Genomic DNA, 14571 nt, shown 5'->3' with positions numbered 1-14571 from the left:
CATGGAGCAGGGAGCCTGGACGGGGACTCGTCCTGGTGCAGACTGACCAGGGCATTTGGCCTCAACATCGCTTAGGAGTTCGCTGTGGCCCATCCTCAGCTGGCAGGGGAGCAGTATCTGACCCAGCTACTCCTCCCTAGCACCTCTCAGAGCTACAAGAATTCCAATCCTCTACTCCCCAGGCTGGGTGGCGGGGGGTGGGGGGGGTGGGGGGGTGGCGGAGGCAGTGGCGCTGGGAGGCACAAGTAGGGGCAAGCAGTTGGAAGGGAGCGAATATCCAGAGGAGGCAGTTGATGAAAACTGATCTTACTCTCTGAGAAAGGAATATAAATCAACAATAAGGTATCATATTTCAGTGATCACATTATCTACAATTTAAAGATGGAAATATTGGCAAGATGGTGGTGAAACTTTTGTATATTTTACTGGTAATGAGTGTAAGTTGGCACATCCTGTCAGGAAGAGCAATTTGGTATTATTAACATCCTCAACATCCTTTGTAAGGATATTAATAATACCAATCAACAAACAAAAACACTCTTGAAAACAGTAATGCTCAGGGAAGTAATCCCATATGCAGACAGCAATGTAGGCACAAAAGTGTCTATCACATTATTTGTGTAATCATACAGCTTTAGGATCTCCAGCCATCTGAATAGGAGCTCAGAGGGAGCTCTCTGCCCTCAAAGGTAATTCATTTTTAACTCACTGTCCCATCCCCACCTGCTGGCATAGAGTTTTCAAGACTGAAACAATAAAAGGCATTACTTATTCCAATGATAGATAGATAGATAGAAAGAAAGAAAAAAAAAAACACTCAGAAACAACCTAAAATATGTCTCTCTCTCTCTCTCTCCAGTAGTGTTGGCAGCTGTTCTTGGCTAGGGCCGTCCCACACATAAGACAGGAAGATAGTGGCAGCAAAGAAGATGAAAAAGTTGCTGAAGTTGAGTTGATCAACTCTAGGCCTCTAATCATTATGAAAACTGGAAAGTACTGTGGGGGTACAAGCCAACTCTGAAAATGACCAGACAAAGCAGAACAAAATCTGCCTAGCCTTGAGGAAATCTGAAATAGAGTACTATGCTTTGCTGGCCAAAACTGGTATGTAGCTGCCAGCCTACACCACAGCCATACCAACGCAAGATCGGAGCCGCATCTGTGACCTACACCATAGCTCAGGGCAACGCCAAATCCTTAACCCACTGAGCGACGCCAGGGATCAAACCTGAATCCTCTTGAATCCTAGTCAGGTTCCTTTCCTCTCTGCCTCGAAGGGAACTCCTCAGTGGCTATACTATAGAACTGGGCAGTAATTCAGTAACATCGTGGTGCTATAGAGTACACACACTGGCTATCATTGATCTTAGTGATTTTGATATCCTTAGGAGCATGCCAGAACAGGTTGGTGAAAAGACAATCACACAAAGTTTTTTTGTAATAAAATTAGGCAGATTAAAAAAATAAACAAATACTAAATTAAGTGATCACTATTCAACACTGAAGTACTTCCATGAAGTGAGAAATACATTAAGCAATTATAAATCCATTTAAAATATTTCATGACTACTACTCAGCCACAAAAAAGAACAAAATAATACCATTTAGAGCAACATGGATGGAACTGGAGACTCTCATGCTAAGTGAAGTAAGTCAGAATGACAAGTACCATACGATACCACTTATATCCGGAATCTAATGTATGGCACAAAGGAACCTATCTACAGAAAAGAAACAAACTCATGGACATGGAGAACAGACTTGTGGTTGCCAGAGAGTTTGGTGTTAGCAGATGCAAACTATAGCATTTGGAGGATAAGCAATGAGATCCTGCTGTATAGCACAGGGAATTATATCTAATCACTTGTGATGGAACATGATGGAGGATAATGGGAGAAAAAAGAACATATATATATATATGTATATGTATACATATATATATATGTATACATATATATATATGTATATGTGTATTATATACATAGATGTATAACTGGGTCACTTTCCAGCAGAAATTGACAGAACATTGTAAAGCAACTATAATAAGAAATAAATAAAATATTTAATGATGTGGGGAATCCTACCCTCATACCCTTAAGTGGATACAATGTACTATTCGAAACTGTGGGCTCTGGGTGTGCCTGTTGTGGCTCAGCAGTCACGATCCCAACTAGTATCCATGAGGATGCAGGTTAGATCCCTGGCCTCATTCAGTGGGTTAAGGATCTGGCATTGCTGTGAGCTGTGGTGTACGTTGCAGACGTGATTTGGATCCCACGTTGCTGTGGCTGTGGTGTAGGCCGGTGGCTGCAGCTCTGATTCAACCCTTAGCCTGGGAACTTTCATGTGCCACAGGTACAGCTCTTAAAAAAAAAAGCAAAGAGGAGTTCCCGTCGTGGCGCAGTGGTTAACGAATCCGACTAGGAACCATGAGGTTGCGGATTCGGTCCCTGCCCTTGCTCAGTGGGTTAACGATCCGGTGTTGCCGTGAGCTGTGGTGTAGGTTGCAGACTTGGCTCGGATCCCGTGTTGCTGTGGCTCTGGCGTAGGCCGGTGGCTACATCTCCGATTCGACCCCTAGCCTGGGAACCTCCATATGCCGCGGGAGCGGCCCAAGAAATAGCAAGAACAACAACAAAAGACAAAAGACAAAAAAAAAAAAAGCAAAGAAAGAAAGTGTGTGTTCTCACCTATATGTTACTTGAGCGTGTCCCAGACCCCATTTTCTTTTGTATCTTCACTAAAGGGTGTTTTTTTGTTTGGTTTTATTTTTTTTTTTACAGCTGCACCATAGCACATTGAAGTTCCTGGGCCAGGGGTAAAATCAGAGCTGCAGTTGAGGCCCAGGCCACAGCCACAGCAACACTAGATCCTCGATCCACTGAATGAGGCCAAGAATCAAACCCGCATCCTCAAGGATACAACGTTGAGTCCTTAGCCCTCTGAGCTACAACGGGAACTCCTAAATGTCGTATTTGATCTCAGTTTACTGGCTCTTTCTGCCTGAAAAGCACAATGGGGGCCTCTCTGGCCTTTTTGCTCCTAGGTCTAGGGGTGTGCGTAACAATTCAACAACCAGCGCTCTGGGGAGGTTTGTACAAATCAGGAGCCCTGAGTTATAGGAAACACCCAGGGCTCATGTTACACCTCATCCACTGGGAGTTATACCCAAAGAGATTTTTCCATTCTCTTTTCTTTTTCTCGTTTTTTTGGCCTTGCCTGAAGCGTGGGGAAGTTCCTGGGCCAGGAAACAAACCCGTGTCACAGTAATGACGTGAGCCACAGCAGTGACAATACTGGATACTTAACTGCTAGGCCACCAGGGAACTCCCTCCATCCCTTTTTCTGAGCCCCAGCTCTTTCTAGCAGATTGAGTCCACCACCTTCCCCTGGTCCTAGTCACCTCTTAGGCCTCTCGTTTCAAAGCATGGACAGCTAAAGCCATGGATGCTTTGGGTTCCCCAATCTAGGAATTAGGGTTAGGGGAGTTCTCATTGTGGCACAGTGGAAACGAATCCGACTAGGAACCATGAGGTTGCGGGTTCGACCCCTGGCCATGCTCAGTGGGTTAGGTATCCAGCGTTGCCGTGAGCTGTGGTGTAGGTTGCAGACACGGCTCGGATCTGGCATTGCTGTGGCTCTGGCATAGACCAGCAGCTATAACTCCAATGAGCCCCCTAGCCTGGGAACCTCCATGTGCTGAAGGTACAGCCTAAAAAGACAGAAAAAATAAAAATAAAAAAATAAGAATTCAGATTAGGATCTGATAATTACAGCTGGCTTCCTTCATCAGGGAGAAAGTGCCATTTTAGAAGGACCTTCACTTTCCTGCCCTAAACCCTTACCCTACACTCAGGAATGGAAATTTGTGCACAAACTTTACATGGCAAAAGCCCCAAGCCAGTCTGCAACTCCGTGGGGAGGAGCTATCTTGGGAATGTCCAGATTCCTAGCTTTTAGAATCACAATTTTGAACATGACGTTGGTACTCATGGCTTTCAGTGCTACCAGAAGATGCTGCTGGGACCAACTGGGAACCTTGGCGATCCCCATTCCTCCACCTACCATAAGATGAGAAATTGGTGTTTTGTGCACACCAGCCCTTAGTGTCTTACTGCTTTCAAATTCTACCAGGCAGAGAAGTTTGGCAAGGTTTTCCAAGTGCAGCACAGTGCAGAGAAGGGATGCCCTGTGTTTGTAGAATGAGCGAATGACGGTGTGCACAACACCTACATTCTTCTAAGACTGATCTTCTGAGGAGTTTCCATTATGGCTCAGTGGTAATGAACCTGACTAGTATCTACGAGGAGGCAGGTTTGATCCCTGGCCTCCATCAGTGGGCTAGGGATCCGGCATGGCATGAGCTATGGCATAGGTTGCAGACATGGCTCGGATCTCATGTGGCTGTGGTGAAGACTGGCAGCTACAGCTCCAATTCAACTCCTAGCCTGGGAACTTCCATATGCCTTGAGTGTGGACCTAAAAAAAGAGAGAGAGAGAAAAAGAAAAAGAAAGTGAATTTTGAAAGATTTCTAAACTAAAAGCCTGAGGACCTTCTTGTGCTCTAGGAAATTCTTTGCTCAGCCATTCCCTATGCAATAAGTATCATTTGGTGCAAGGTTTAAAAAATTTAAAGCTGGAGTTCCCGTCGTGGCGCAGTGGTTAACGAATCCGACTAGGAACCATGAGGTTGCGGGTTCGGTCCCTGTGCTTGCTCAGTGGGTTAATGATCCGGCATTGCCGTGAGCTGTGGTGTAGGTTGCAGACTCGGCTCGGATCCCGCGTTGCTGTGGCTCTGGCGTAGGCCGGTGGCTACATCTCCGATTCGACCCCTAGCCTGGGAACCTCCATATGCCGTGGGAGCGGCCCAAGAAATAGCAAAAAGACAAAAAAAAAATTAAAGCTATTATAAAGAGACATTTAGCAACACTTCCAAAAAGAAAAAGACACATAAAGGAGTTCCCTGTTGGCCTAGCGGGTTAAGGACCTAGTGTTGTCACTGCTGCGGTGTGGGTTCGATTCCTGGCCCAGGAACGGCATGCCTCAGGTGTAGCCAAAAAACAAAAAACCTTCCAAAAAATGTTACCAGGAGATAATTGTCTTCAAAACATAAGCAAGTTGCACAACGGCACCAAGAGCCCTATAGCTCAACCCGGTTTTTTTGTTGTTGTTGTTCTTTTGTGTGTGTGTGTGTGTGTGAGAGCAGTTCAAAATTTTCTCAAATAAGATTTTGGCTAGAATTTATTTTAAATTAGATGCAGGGGAAAAAAATGCTTCCTCTGTGGGCAGAATGCAAATAACATATTCCCAGTATGAAAGTGTCTATAAAAATACATCGCTAAATATATCCTGGCAAAACGGTCAAAAGGGTTTTGGTCCTCAGGAACATTACTTTACGATGCAGGGACATGGGAGATCTTCACCACATCTCCAAGCCACAATGACTAGAAACATTTGCCAACGTTTTTTCTTCCCTGAATTCTTTGGGTTTTTAAATAGTTTTTACTTTCCGTATTTTACAAGGGGCTAACAGAAGGCTTAACTTTGCCCATGTTCCTTGGCTATATAGCAAATCCACTTCAAATGTGTGTGCCACCAACAGGCAATTTTTGGGAACAGAATGTTGATTAGGAACCAAATGCCTTCTGGTAGCTTATAAGTGGACCATTAATCTACTGGGAACCACCTGGTCCTCTTCTAAGTTCCCTGGAGGCTCAAACAAAAGAAACTTCTTCCTGAATCAGGCAATGATGAGCAAAGCTGGTTTCATCAAGGCTGGACCCAGGAATTGCTGTAACACTTTCTCATTCCAATGGATAGTTTTCATAATTTTTACTCCCGGATTCCGATCATAGGATATACTCAAAACTTGAAAAATTCACATAGGCACTAAAGGAAGATGGAGAATATATATATCTCCACTTTTATTTTTTTCATTGCTTTTTATGGCTGCACCTGTGGCATATGGAAGTTCCCAGGCTAGGGGGCGAATCAGATCTGCAGCTACTGGCCTATGCCATAGCATCAGCAACTCAGGATCTGAACCGTGTCTGCCACCACACCAGAGCTCACAGCAACGCTGGACCCTTAACCTACTGAGCAAGGCCAGGGTTTGAACCCTCTTCTTCATGGATACTAGTCAGGTTCATTACAGCAGAGCCACAACAGGAACTCCCTGTACATCCACTTTTATTATGAAAGTTTCCAGAGAATAATTCGATGGCACAATGAATAATATATATAGGCTCCATCTAGATTCAGTTAATTCTGTTCTTCCTCTATCTTGCTGAGGCATTTAAAAGTTGTATTTTGAGCTTCCATCCCTTCTATATCCCAAGAATAAGGACAATAGCCTACAAAACTACAAGAACATCATCATAGCTAAGAAAAATATAATTTTTTTTTGGTCTTTTTACCATTTCTAGGGCCATTCCCATGACATATGGAGGTTCCCAGGCAAGGGTAGGGGTCCAATCGGAGCTGTAGCCACCAGCCTACTCCAGAGCCACAGCAACTCGGGATCTGAGCCATGTCTGCAACCTACACCACAGCTCACGGCAACACCGGATCCTTAACCCACTGAGCAAGACCAGGGAACGAACCCACAACCTCATGGTTCTTTGTTGGAATCGTTAACCACTGAGCCACAATGGGAACTCCTCCATTATCATCTAATTTATTCCATTATCAAATTTCCAACTGTTCCAGGCATTGTTGTATAGTCACTTTTTCACACTTGAGTTCTACAATGTCATGCATTCTGTACTTGTCCAATTATTTCTTCTTAATGTTTAACTTGTTCCTCTCTCCCTTCTACTTCTTGTCAGGTGGAAATCGAGATGCTAGGTTAGACTCAAGCTTTTTTTTTAATGCAGGGGGGCAGTGGTGCAGTATTCTTCACATTGTCATCTCATCAGGAAGCACATACCAGGCTGTCCCACTAGCGTTGCTTGGTTTGATCACTTGATTACAGTGATGACTGCTAAGTCCATTGCCAAGATTGAGTTTTTCTCTTTTGCAAGTTTTTCTGTACAGCAACATTTGAGTCCTCAGCAAAGACTCTGTTCCTCGGTAGTCTTTTACTAAAGGTTTTGGCATCCACTGATGACCTCTGCCTGATCAGTTACTCGTTAATGGTTCAGGCTCTATGTTAAAACACTGAATCCTTTCAAGGTACGTGCCAAGTATGAAGATTGATCTTTGGATTCTCCAGGTAAACTCCAGTTGCCAGACTGTTCCCAATGAGACTGGTAGTTTGTCAGACGAGATTTCAGGCTGGAGCTGCTGGGGAAACACCTTTGAAGAGCCCAGCTTCCAGCCACCACCATCACCCTGCCCCTTGAGAAGACTCACGTGAGAAAACGGTGAATGCAAGGCCAGATCTAAAACATCTCTATGTTCCAGGGACAAGGAGACAGCTTGAATCTTAGTCTGGTTAAAGAAGACCCCTTGTGGTAAGAACTGCTTTGTTGATTTTAAAACCCAGATTTTATAAATACAGATAAAAGATGGTTTTTATATTATTTATTTATTTATTTAGTTTTTTTAGAGCTGCACCTGCAGCATACAGAGGTTCCCTGGCTAAAGGTTGAATTGGAGCTGTAGCTGCCAGCCTGCATTACAGTCACAGCAACCCCAGATCCAAGCCATGTCTGTGACCTATACCACAGCTCACGGCAACACTGGATCCTTAACCCACTGAGCAAGGCCAGGGATCGAACCCACATGCTCATGGATACCAGTCAGGTTCGTTACCTCTGAGTCATGATGGGAACTCCAAAATAGGTAAAAGATGGACAGAAACTGTTGGAGAAAGTAGTAAGAGTTGTTGCAAGATAAAAACCACTGGTCTGCCAAGACAAAAGCATACTCCTGCACATCAAACTGGCACTTAATACCCATACATTCAAATGCAAAAGAAAAAAAAAAATACACAACATGCCAGAAACACATTGTTGACAATTGTGTCAGAAAAGGCAGGTAAAGGGTGAGGTTTTAAAGAATGGGGAGATTTTCAAAATTTAAATTTTCTGGAAATCTCTTCAGAATTCAAAATTTTAGAAGTTCCCATTGTGGCGCAGTAGAAATGAATCTGACTAGGAACCATGAGGTTGTGGTTCGATCCCTGGCCTCGCTCAGTGGGTTAAAGATCTGCCATTACCGTGAGCTGTGGTGTAGGTCGCAGATGCAGCTTAGATCCTGCGTTGCTGTAGCTGTGGCAGAGGCCAGCAGTTGTAGATCCGAATGGACCCCTAGCCTGGGAACCACCATATATCCTAAAATGCAAAAAAAAAAAAAAAAAAAGAATTCAAGATTTCAAAATAGCAGATGACTATCAGTGATCAACCAGTCAATCAAAACTTACTTTCGAGAGTTGGTATTCCAGGAGAGTTCGTTTTTATCTGTTACACAGTTCTGTGATTTTGAAAATTTTTTCTAGAGGAAAATGAAACCTGAAAAATCTAAAGGCAAAGTGAACCTCACAAGCTTCAAGCTGTGTGTGGGGATCTAGCTTGCTCGTGGTCGCGGATCAGAAGGCTGGGAGCCAGTTCATCCTGGCGGCATCAAGCAGCACACTCCTGAGGGCTGAGTCTTGCTCAGCATTATTTGTTGAAGGCTTTGGTTACATGCTGAATTTATATATTTTAATTTATTTATTTAGGTCTTTTTCCTAAGGCCGCAGTGGAGATCTTTCAACCGTCACATCCATTTCTCAGTTAATTTTCTAAAAGGAAAGAATTTAGCATGCCTGCAGTAAAAAAGAATGTGCAAACCTAGTAAAGCAACAGAAACACAAACTGTACAGGCATGTATAACAAGTATGCAGATGCCATTTATTTGGTCCAGGAGTACAGTATAATCGTATTTGAGTTTTACAAAACATCAAATATAAATAACCTGAAACTGTAACAATACACAAAATTGGCTTCTTACAGACATACCAGGCAGTACAAGCTGAAAACTTGAGTAAATTAACAATTGTTTTACATTAATATACATAGTGCCAAGTTAACATTTAAAAACAAGTTTCAATGCATAGCACTTAATACTTCTTTGAATTTGTTTCAGTCAGTTAAGAGTATGAAAATGGTTAGATCTAGGCTAAAAATAATTCTTCTTCTAACCAAAAATAAAGGCATAATATTTATAACCAGGTATCAACTTTACTAAACCACAATATTTTAAAACTGTTAAATGATACCTAAAGGTATTTACATTAAAAAGGCAACATGCACTGTGTTGTTTCATCTCATGACTGGTTATGCACAAACTTTGTTCAAAGGGTTTTAAAACTATATTCCTACTTTCAATACAGCATACTGCAATGTTTCTAATAGTTCTAGCAAAATGAATGCTTTCAAAGGGAGCAGAATCATCTTTAGGTCACTGGTGTCAAATTTTTCCCTTTGGAACAAAGGACATAACAATGAACCTGGTTCTGCCCAGAAGGCCTAATGCGGACAAGGGTTCTGTTCAGAGGCATTTCCGTTCAATCTAATGCTATAACATCGTCGAGGTCTTCTGTCTGTTCTATGCGTGACCTTTTTGCACTGACGTTCTCTTTCTCCTCTAATTTCCTCTTGCGACTTCTTTCTTCTTCACTGATGTCAGCATTATTTGAGGGACCTTCTTCATCTGAATCAACTATGAGCACATCGTCTTGCTCTTGTGCTTATTTCAGAAAAAAAGACAAAAAATGGTTATAAGTATGGAGGTTACCAGCAGCTAAGATTTTTATGTAAATGAAAAGCTAACTCTTCTAATACACATCAAACTTTAGAATGGCTACCCTTAGGGAGCCTTTGCTTTATGTATTACATTAAACAGGCACCTATTTCTTTTCTAATCAAAACAAAAAATTGTAACAAGCATCGTGTAACTCAAAGGAATTATTACAATTCCTTTCTACTTCTCCAACAAAAAAGGAGTGGGTGCGTATCCTAATATTTGTAGCAGTGGTAGTAAAAATAAAAAACAACAATAACAACAACATATACATAGCACTTACAATGTGCCAGGAACTGTTCTGAGCACTTTGCATATAACAACTCATTTAATCATCACAACCACCCTATAAAGAAGATAATATTATTATCCATTTTCCAGAAAAGGAAACTGAGGTACAGAGACTTGCCCAAGGTCACACAGTAGAAGATAGGTCAGGATTCAAACCCACAGAGTGGGGCTCTACAGTATAGGCTCTTAACATTAAACTACAGCTGCGTTTTGGGTCTCCCCCCCATGTACTCCCCTACATCAGAGGCAGAGTACCTACCTTCCACATTGCACATAGTCTCCAATCCTATCCACAGCAGTGGATCAATAAATGCACATTTTTTGTTTTTGGCTGCACATGCGACACGCAGACATTCCCAGGCCAGGAATCGAACCCCTGCTACGGTAGTGACCCAAGTCATAGCAGTGACAACACCAGATCCTTAACCCACTGAGCCACATGGGAACTCCCAATAAATGCACATTTCAAATTACGATTTTTTTTTGTCTTTTTGGGGTCGCACGGCAGCATACGGAGGTTCCCAGGCTAGGGGTTGAATCAGAGCCAGAGCCCCTGGCCTACACCACAGCCACAGTAATGTCAGATCCGCGCCACGTCTGAGACCTACACCACAGCTCACAGCAACAATGGATCCTTAACCCACTGAGTGAGCCCAAGGATTGAACCTGTGTCCTCATTTCTGCTGAGCCATGACAGAACTCCTCAAATTATGATTTTTGAAAATCTTCCAGTCCTTTCCTCAAAGGACAATGATAAATTTTCTATTTTCAGAGGGGAGAAAATATCATGAACCCATGGCCCACACACTCTAGTCTCAAAGTCTATCTTTAAAACTCAGAGAAAATCTGAACCAAGGGAACACATTCCAAAGAACACCAAACACAGGGTCAAAAAATAAAAACAGAGAAGTAAAAAACTGCTAACTTTTAGTTTCTGGATATTAAACAATGTAGAGGTATGCGTGTGTTTGGGTTTGGGGTGAGGGTGGCTGGTAGTACACATTCACATGAGAGCATGATAGAGCACCAACACTGAAAACCCAGGGCTTCTGATGCACCTCAGCAAAGTCATATTAGTTCTGAGAAAACTGTGAAATGCTAAAAGGCTATACTTACCTACCAAGAATCTGCTCACTCCAAATAGATGCATTGATTCACTGCCCCTTTATAAGCAGGCATATAAAATCCAAAGCTACTACTACTACTAAGAATGAACTATCTTTACATACTAGGGAAGCTGACATTTCTAGCTGTAAAAATGAACAACAACAACAAAAACCTGTGTCTATTTTCCATTAAAATTTTACCCAGTCTTAAGTCTCCATGGTTTATACATTCAAAGTTCCATTAAAACAATAATGCCTAATCAACACACCCTTTTAGTAGTCCTGTGGATTTCTATTTTATGGTTAATGTTGATAAAATGATCAGCTTATTTCTAAATAGTCCGGCTTGGTGGGTAATTAACAACCTGCTGGCTGGGGCTGTGACTCACCTGTGGATGTGGAAGGCTGAGCTCCGTCATCACTGCCATTGGTTATGCTTTTGGCAGCATCTTCAGTTTGTTTGGGCCCCACTTTTTCTGGGGCATCACCAACAACTTCAAATTCAACATCCTTTCCTAGGTCTTCGCTGTAAGAGAAGAATGCATTATAAAACTGGACCACACCTACGACTACCTATAAACTACTCACAAAAAAGCAAAGGTGTACCGGAGAGAAACTGTCCTCAAAGCTCAAGAAAAGTATACTGCGCACACACCAAATATTTGGATTCTGATTTTCAAAGAGTTAAAGAAACTGTACATAACAGATTTTTTATGGTAATTCAAAACTAATTCAAATGGTCAGTACCACTGCAAATTCAATTCAGGGAGAGGGTTTGGTTTTGTCTTTTTAGGGCGTTACCCATGGCAGTTCCCAGGCTAGGGTCCAATCAGAGCTATAGCTGCTGGCCTACACCACAGCCAGATCCGAGCTGAGTCCACAACCTACACCACAGCTCACAGCAATGCCGGATCCTTAACCCTCCGCGAGGTCAGGGATTGAACCCACATCCTCATGGATGCTAGTCGGATTCATTTCTGCTGAGCCATGACGGGAACTCCAGGGAGAGGGTTTTTTTTAAAAAATGTTAAATAACTTTAATTGCTAAAGCAGAAAACTTGAGTCCAAAACGGTGAGGCCCAATGTAACCTTTAGGCATTATTTCTTCAGCTACTATATGAGATGATTCTATACCCTCTACTCAGATCATGAGTATATACAACATAATAATTCTCCAAACAACTAAAATCATGAGTCATGAGTCAGGGCACAGTTTAGGGGTATCAATGAGCGAGTACCAAGATGCGCCTTGTTCAACAGATAAACACACCGAAGTGGAGGACCACCCGTACTTTAATTGTTACACAAATATCCTGTATCATAGGCACTTTGGATGCTTTTTGTAAAGTGGGCAGGATGTAAAATCAAATAAAAAGAAAAAAATACATGATTCAGGAATCTATATCGGAAATTTTTTTTTTTTTTTGGTCTTTTTTGCCATTTCTTGGGCCGCTCCTGTGACATACGGAGTTTCCCAGGCAAGGGGTCGAATGGGAGCTGTAGCCATCGGCCTACGCCAGAGCCACAACAACGCGGGATCCGAGCCGCGTCTGCAACCTACACCACAGCTCACGGCAATGCCGGATCGTTAACCCACTGAGCAAGGGCAGGGACCGAACCCGTAACCTCACGGTTCCTAATCGGATTCCTTAACCACTGCGCCACAACGGGAACTCCAGGATAATTTTTAATTCTGTTATTGTTATTGTTACAGATCACAATGAAATATTTTTTATGAGAGAAATATTTTTATCAAAATGAACACATTCCTGACTATAACTATTCATAAACACCTGGATTTCCATCCTGTCTTTCTGATGAGCCACCACTGACGAGTTACTCTTAAACATTTCTTGGGGTTAACAGATGCAAACCATTACATTCTGAAAGGATAAGCAATGAGGTCCCACTCTATGGCCCAGGGAACTCTATCCAATCACTTGTGATAGAACATGATGGAAAATAATATGTGGAAAAAATGTGTGTATATATATATATATATATATATGTATGACTGGGTCACTTTACAGTACAGCAGAAATTGACAGAACAATGTAAATCAACTATAATAAAAAAATTAAACAAACACTCCCCCCCCCCTTTTTTGGCCACACCATTGGCATGCAGAAGTTCCCAGGCCAGGGACAGAACTTGCGTCACAGCAGTGACGACGCCAGATCTTTAACCCACTGAGCCATGAGGGAACTCCAAACATTTCTTGCTTCTTTTATTTCTAGATTCTCCAATTTTTTGTAGGTCAGACCTCAGGGAATTTAGTGGCCAACGTGAGTATACATACTGTGCAACTTCAAATGAAGAGTAGGCGTTAAGGGCAAGAAAATGTTTTCTCTCCACTTTAAGTGTGTATAATTAAATTATTTCTTACACTTAAAATATTAATAGTGCCTACCTATGAAGGATGTTGATCAATAAAGTGTAGTCCTGAAGGAAGTCATCTGCTTGAAGTCGGCTCCCATTTCTAATTCCAAATTCTGCTAACTTCTTGTGATTATTAGCTAGGAAATTTGAAAGAAATTTAGATGCTTTACTTAGTTTTACCTCCATGGAGCAGTCACCTTAGTTTTGAAAAGGTAAAACCCCTGCTATAAGCAGAATTACAACTCCCCAAAATTCTTAAGTTGAAGTCCTAACATCAGTGCCTCAGAACGTGACTGGACTTTAAGACAGTACTTTTAAAAGAGGTGATTATGTTCAAATGAGGCTGCTGGGTTGGACTCTAACTAAGCCCATCTAATTGGTATCCTTAGAAGAAGCCAGGGGAGAGGCCTCAGGAGAAATCAAACCTGTCAACAATCCCCCCCTCCACTTTGATCTTAAGATTTCTAGCCTCCAGGACTAGGAGAAAATAAATGTGTAATCACTTTTTCTGTGTATTCAAGTATGGCACCAACTTGGGCACTTAGGAACTTGGCCCTGAAAACTCAACTACCAAAACTACGTCAAGACAACCAAATTACAAAGTTTTGAAAACCTTCTCTCCTTCAAACCAAATTAATCTGGAATCTCAGAGGAGTCAATGACAACTTTTAGAATTGTTCAAAATATATTCTATGTGCAAAGAGATTATCCAAAACAATGTCAACAAACTACTTTCAGGGAGTTCCAGCTGTGGCTCAGTAGGTTAAGAACCTAACTAGTATCCATGAGGGTGCAGGTTCGATCCCTGGCCTCATTCAGTGGGTTAAGGACTTGGTGTTGATGTGGCTGTGGTGCAGGCCACAGCTGCAGCTTAGATTCAACAGCTAGCCTGGGAACTTCCACATGCTGTAGATGCAGCCCTAAAAAGAGAAAAAAAAAAACAAAAAAACCTGCTTTCATCAAACTTCACAAGTCAGAAATATGAGCAAATCGTTTATTTCAATAAAATTTTCAACATAAATTTCCATTATTTCTCAATGAAGAGCTTAGTGGGATCTCTAAAAACTAA

General features: G+C 42.1%; 1 protein-coding gene across 2 annotated transcripts in view; it reads right to left on the bottom strand.

Annotated features, from left to right (window-relative positions):
• Positions 1-8813: 8813 nt before the first annotated feature.
• Positions 8814-14571, bottom strand: part of UBA2 (ubiquitin like modifier activating enzyme 2) — a 38438-nt gene continuing 32680 nt past the window's right edge. For both annotated transcript variants that reach the window (XM_047788789.1, XM_047788790.1), the window contains 3 exons: positions 13534-13639; positions 11513-11649; positions 8814-9672 (listed from right to left, as the gene is read on the bottom strand). In XM_047788789.1, the coding sequence (XP_047644745.1) occupies positions 9491-9672; positions 11513-11649; positions 13534-13639 (425 nt within the window). In that variant the 3' untranslated portion in view covers positions 8814-9490. The remainder of the gene's footprint in view (positions 9673-11512; positions 11650-13533; positions 13640-14571) is intronic.

The sequence above is a fragment of the Phacochoerus africanus genome, chromosome 8 (assembly GCF_016906955.1).
Source record: "Phacochoerus africanus isolate WHEZ1 chromosome 8, ROS_Pafr_v1, whole genome shotgun sequence".
In the NCBI taxonomy this organism is placed as follows: Eukaryota; Metazoa; Chordata; class Mammalia; order Artiodactyla; family Suidae; genus Phacochoerus; species Phacochoerus africanus.
Note: the sequence above shows the minus strand (reverse complement) of the source record. Positions and strands in the feature narration are given on the sequence as shown.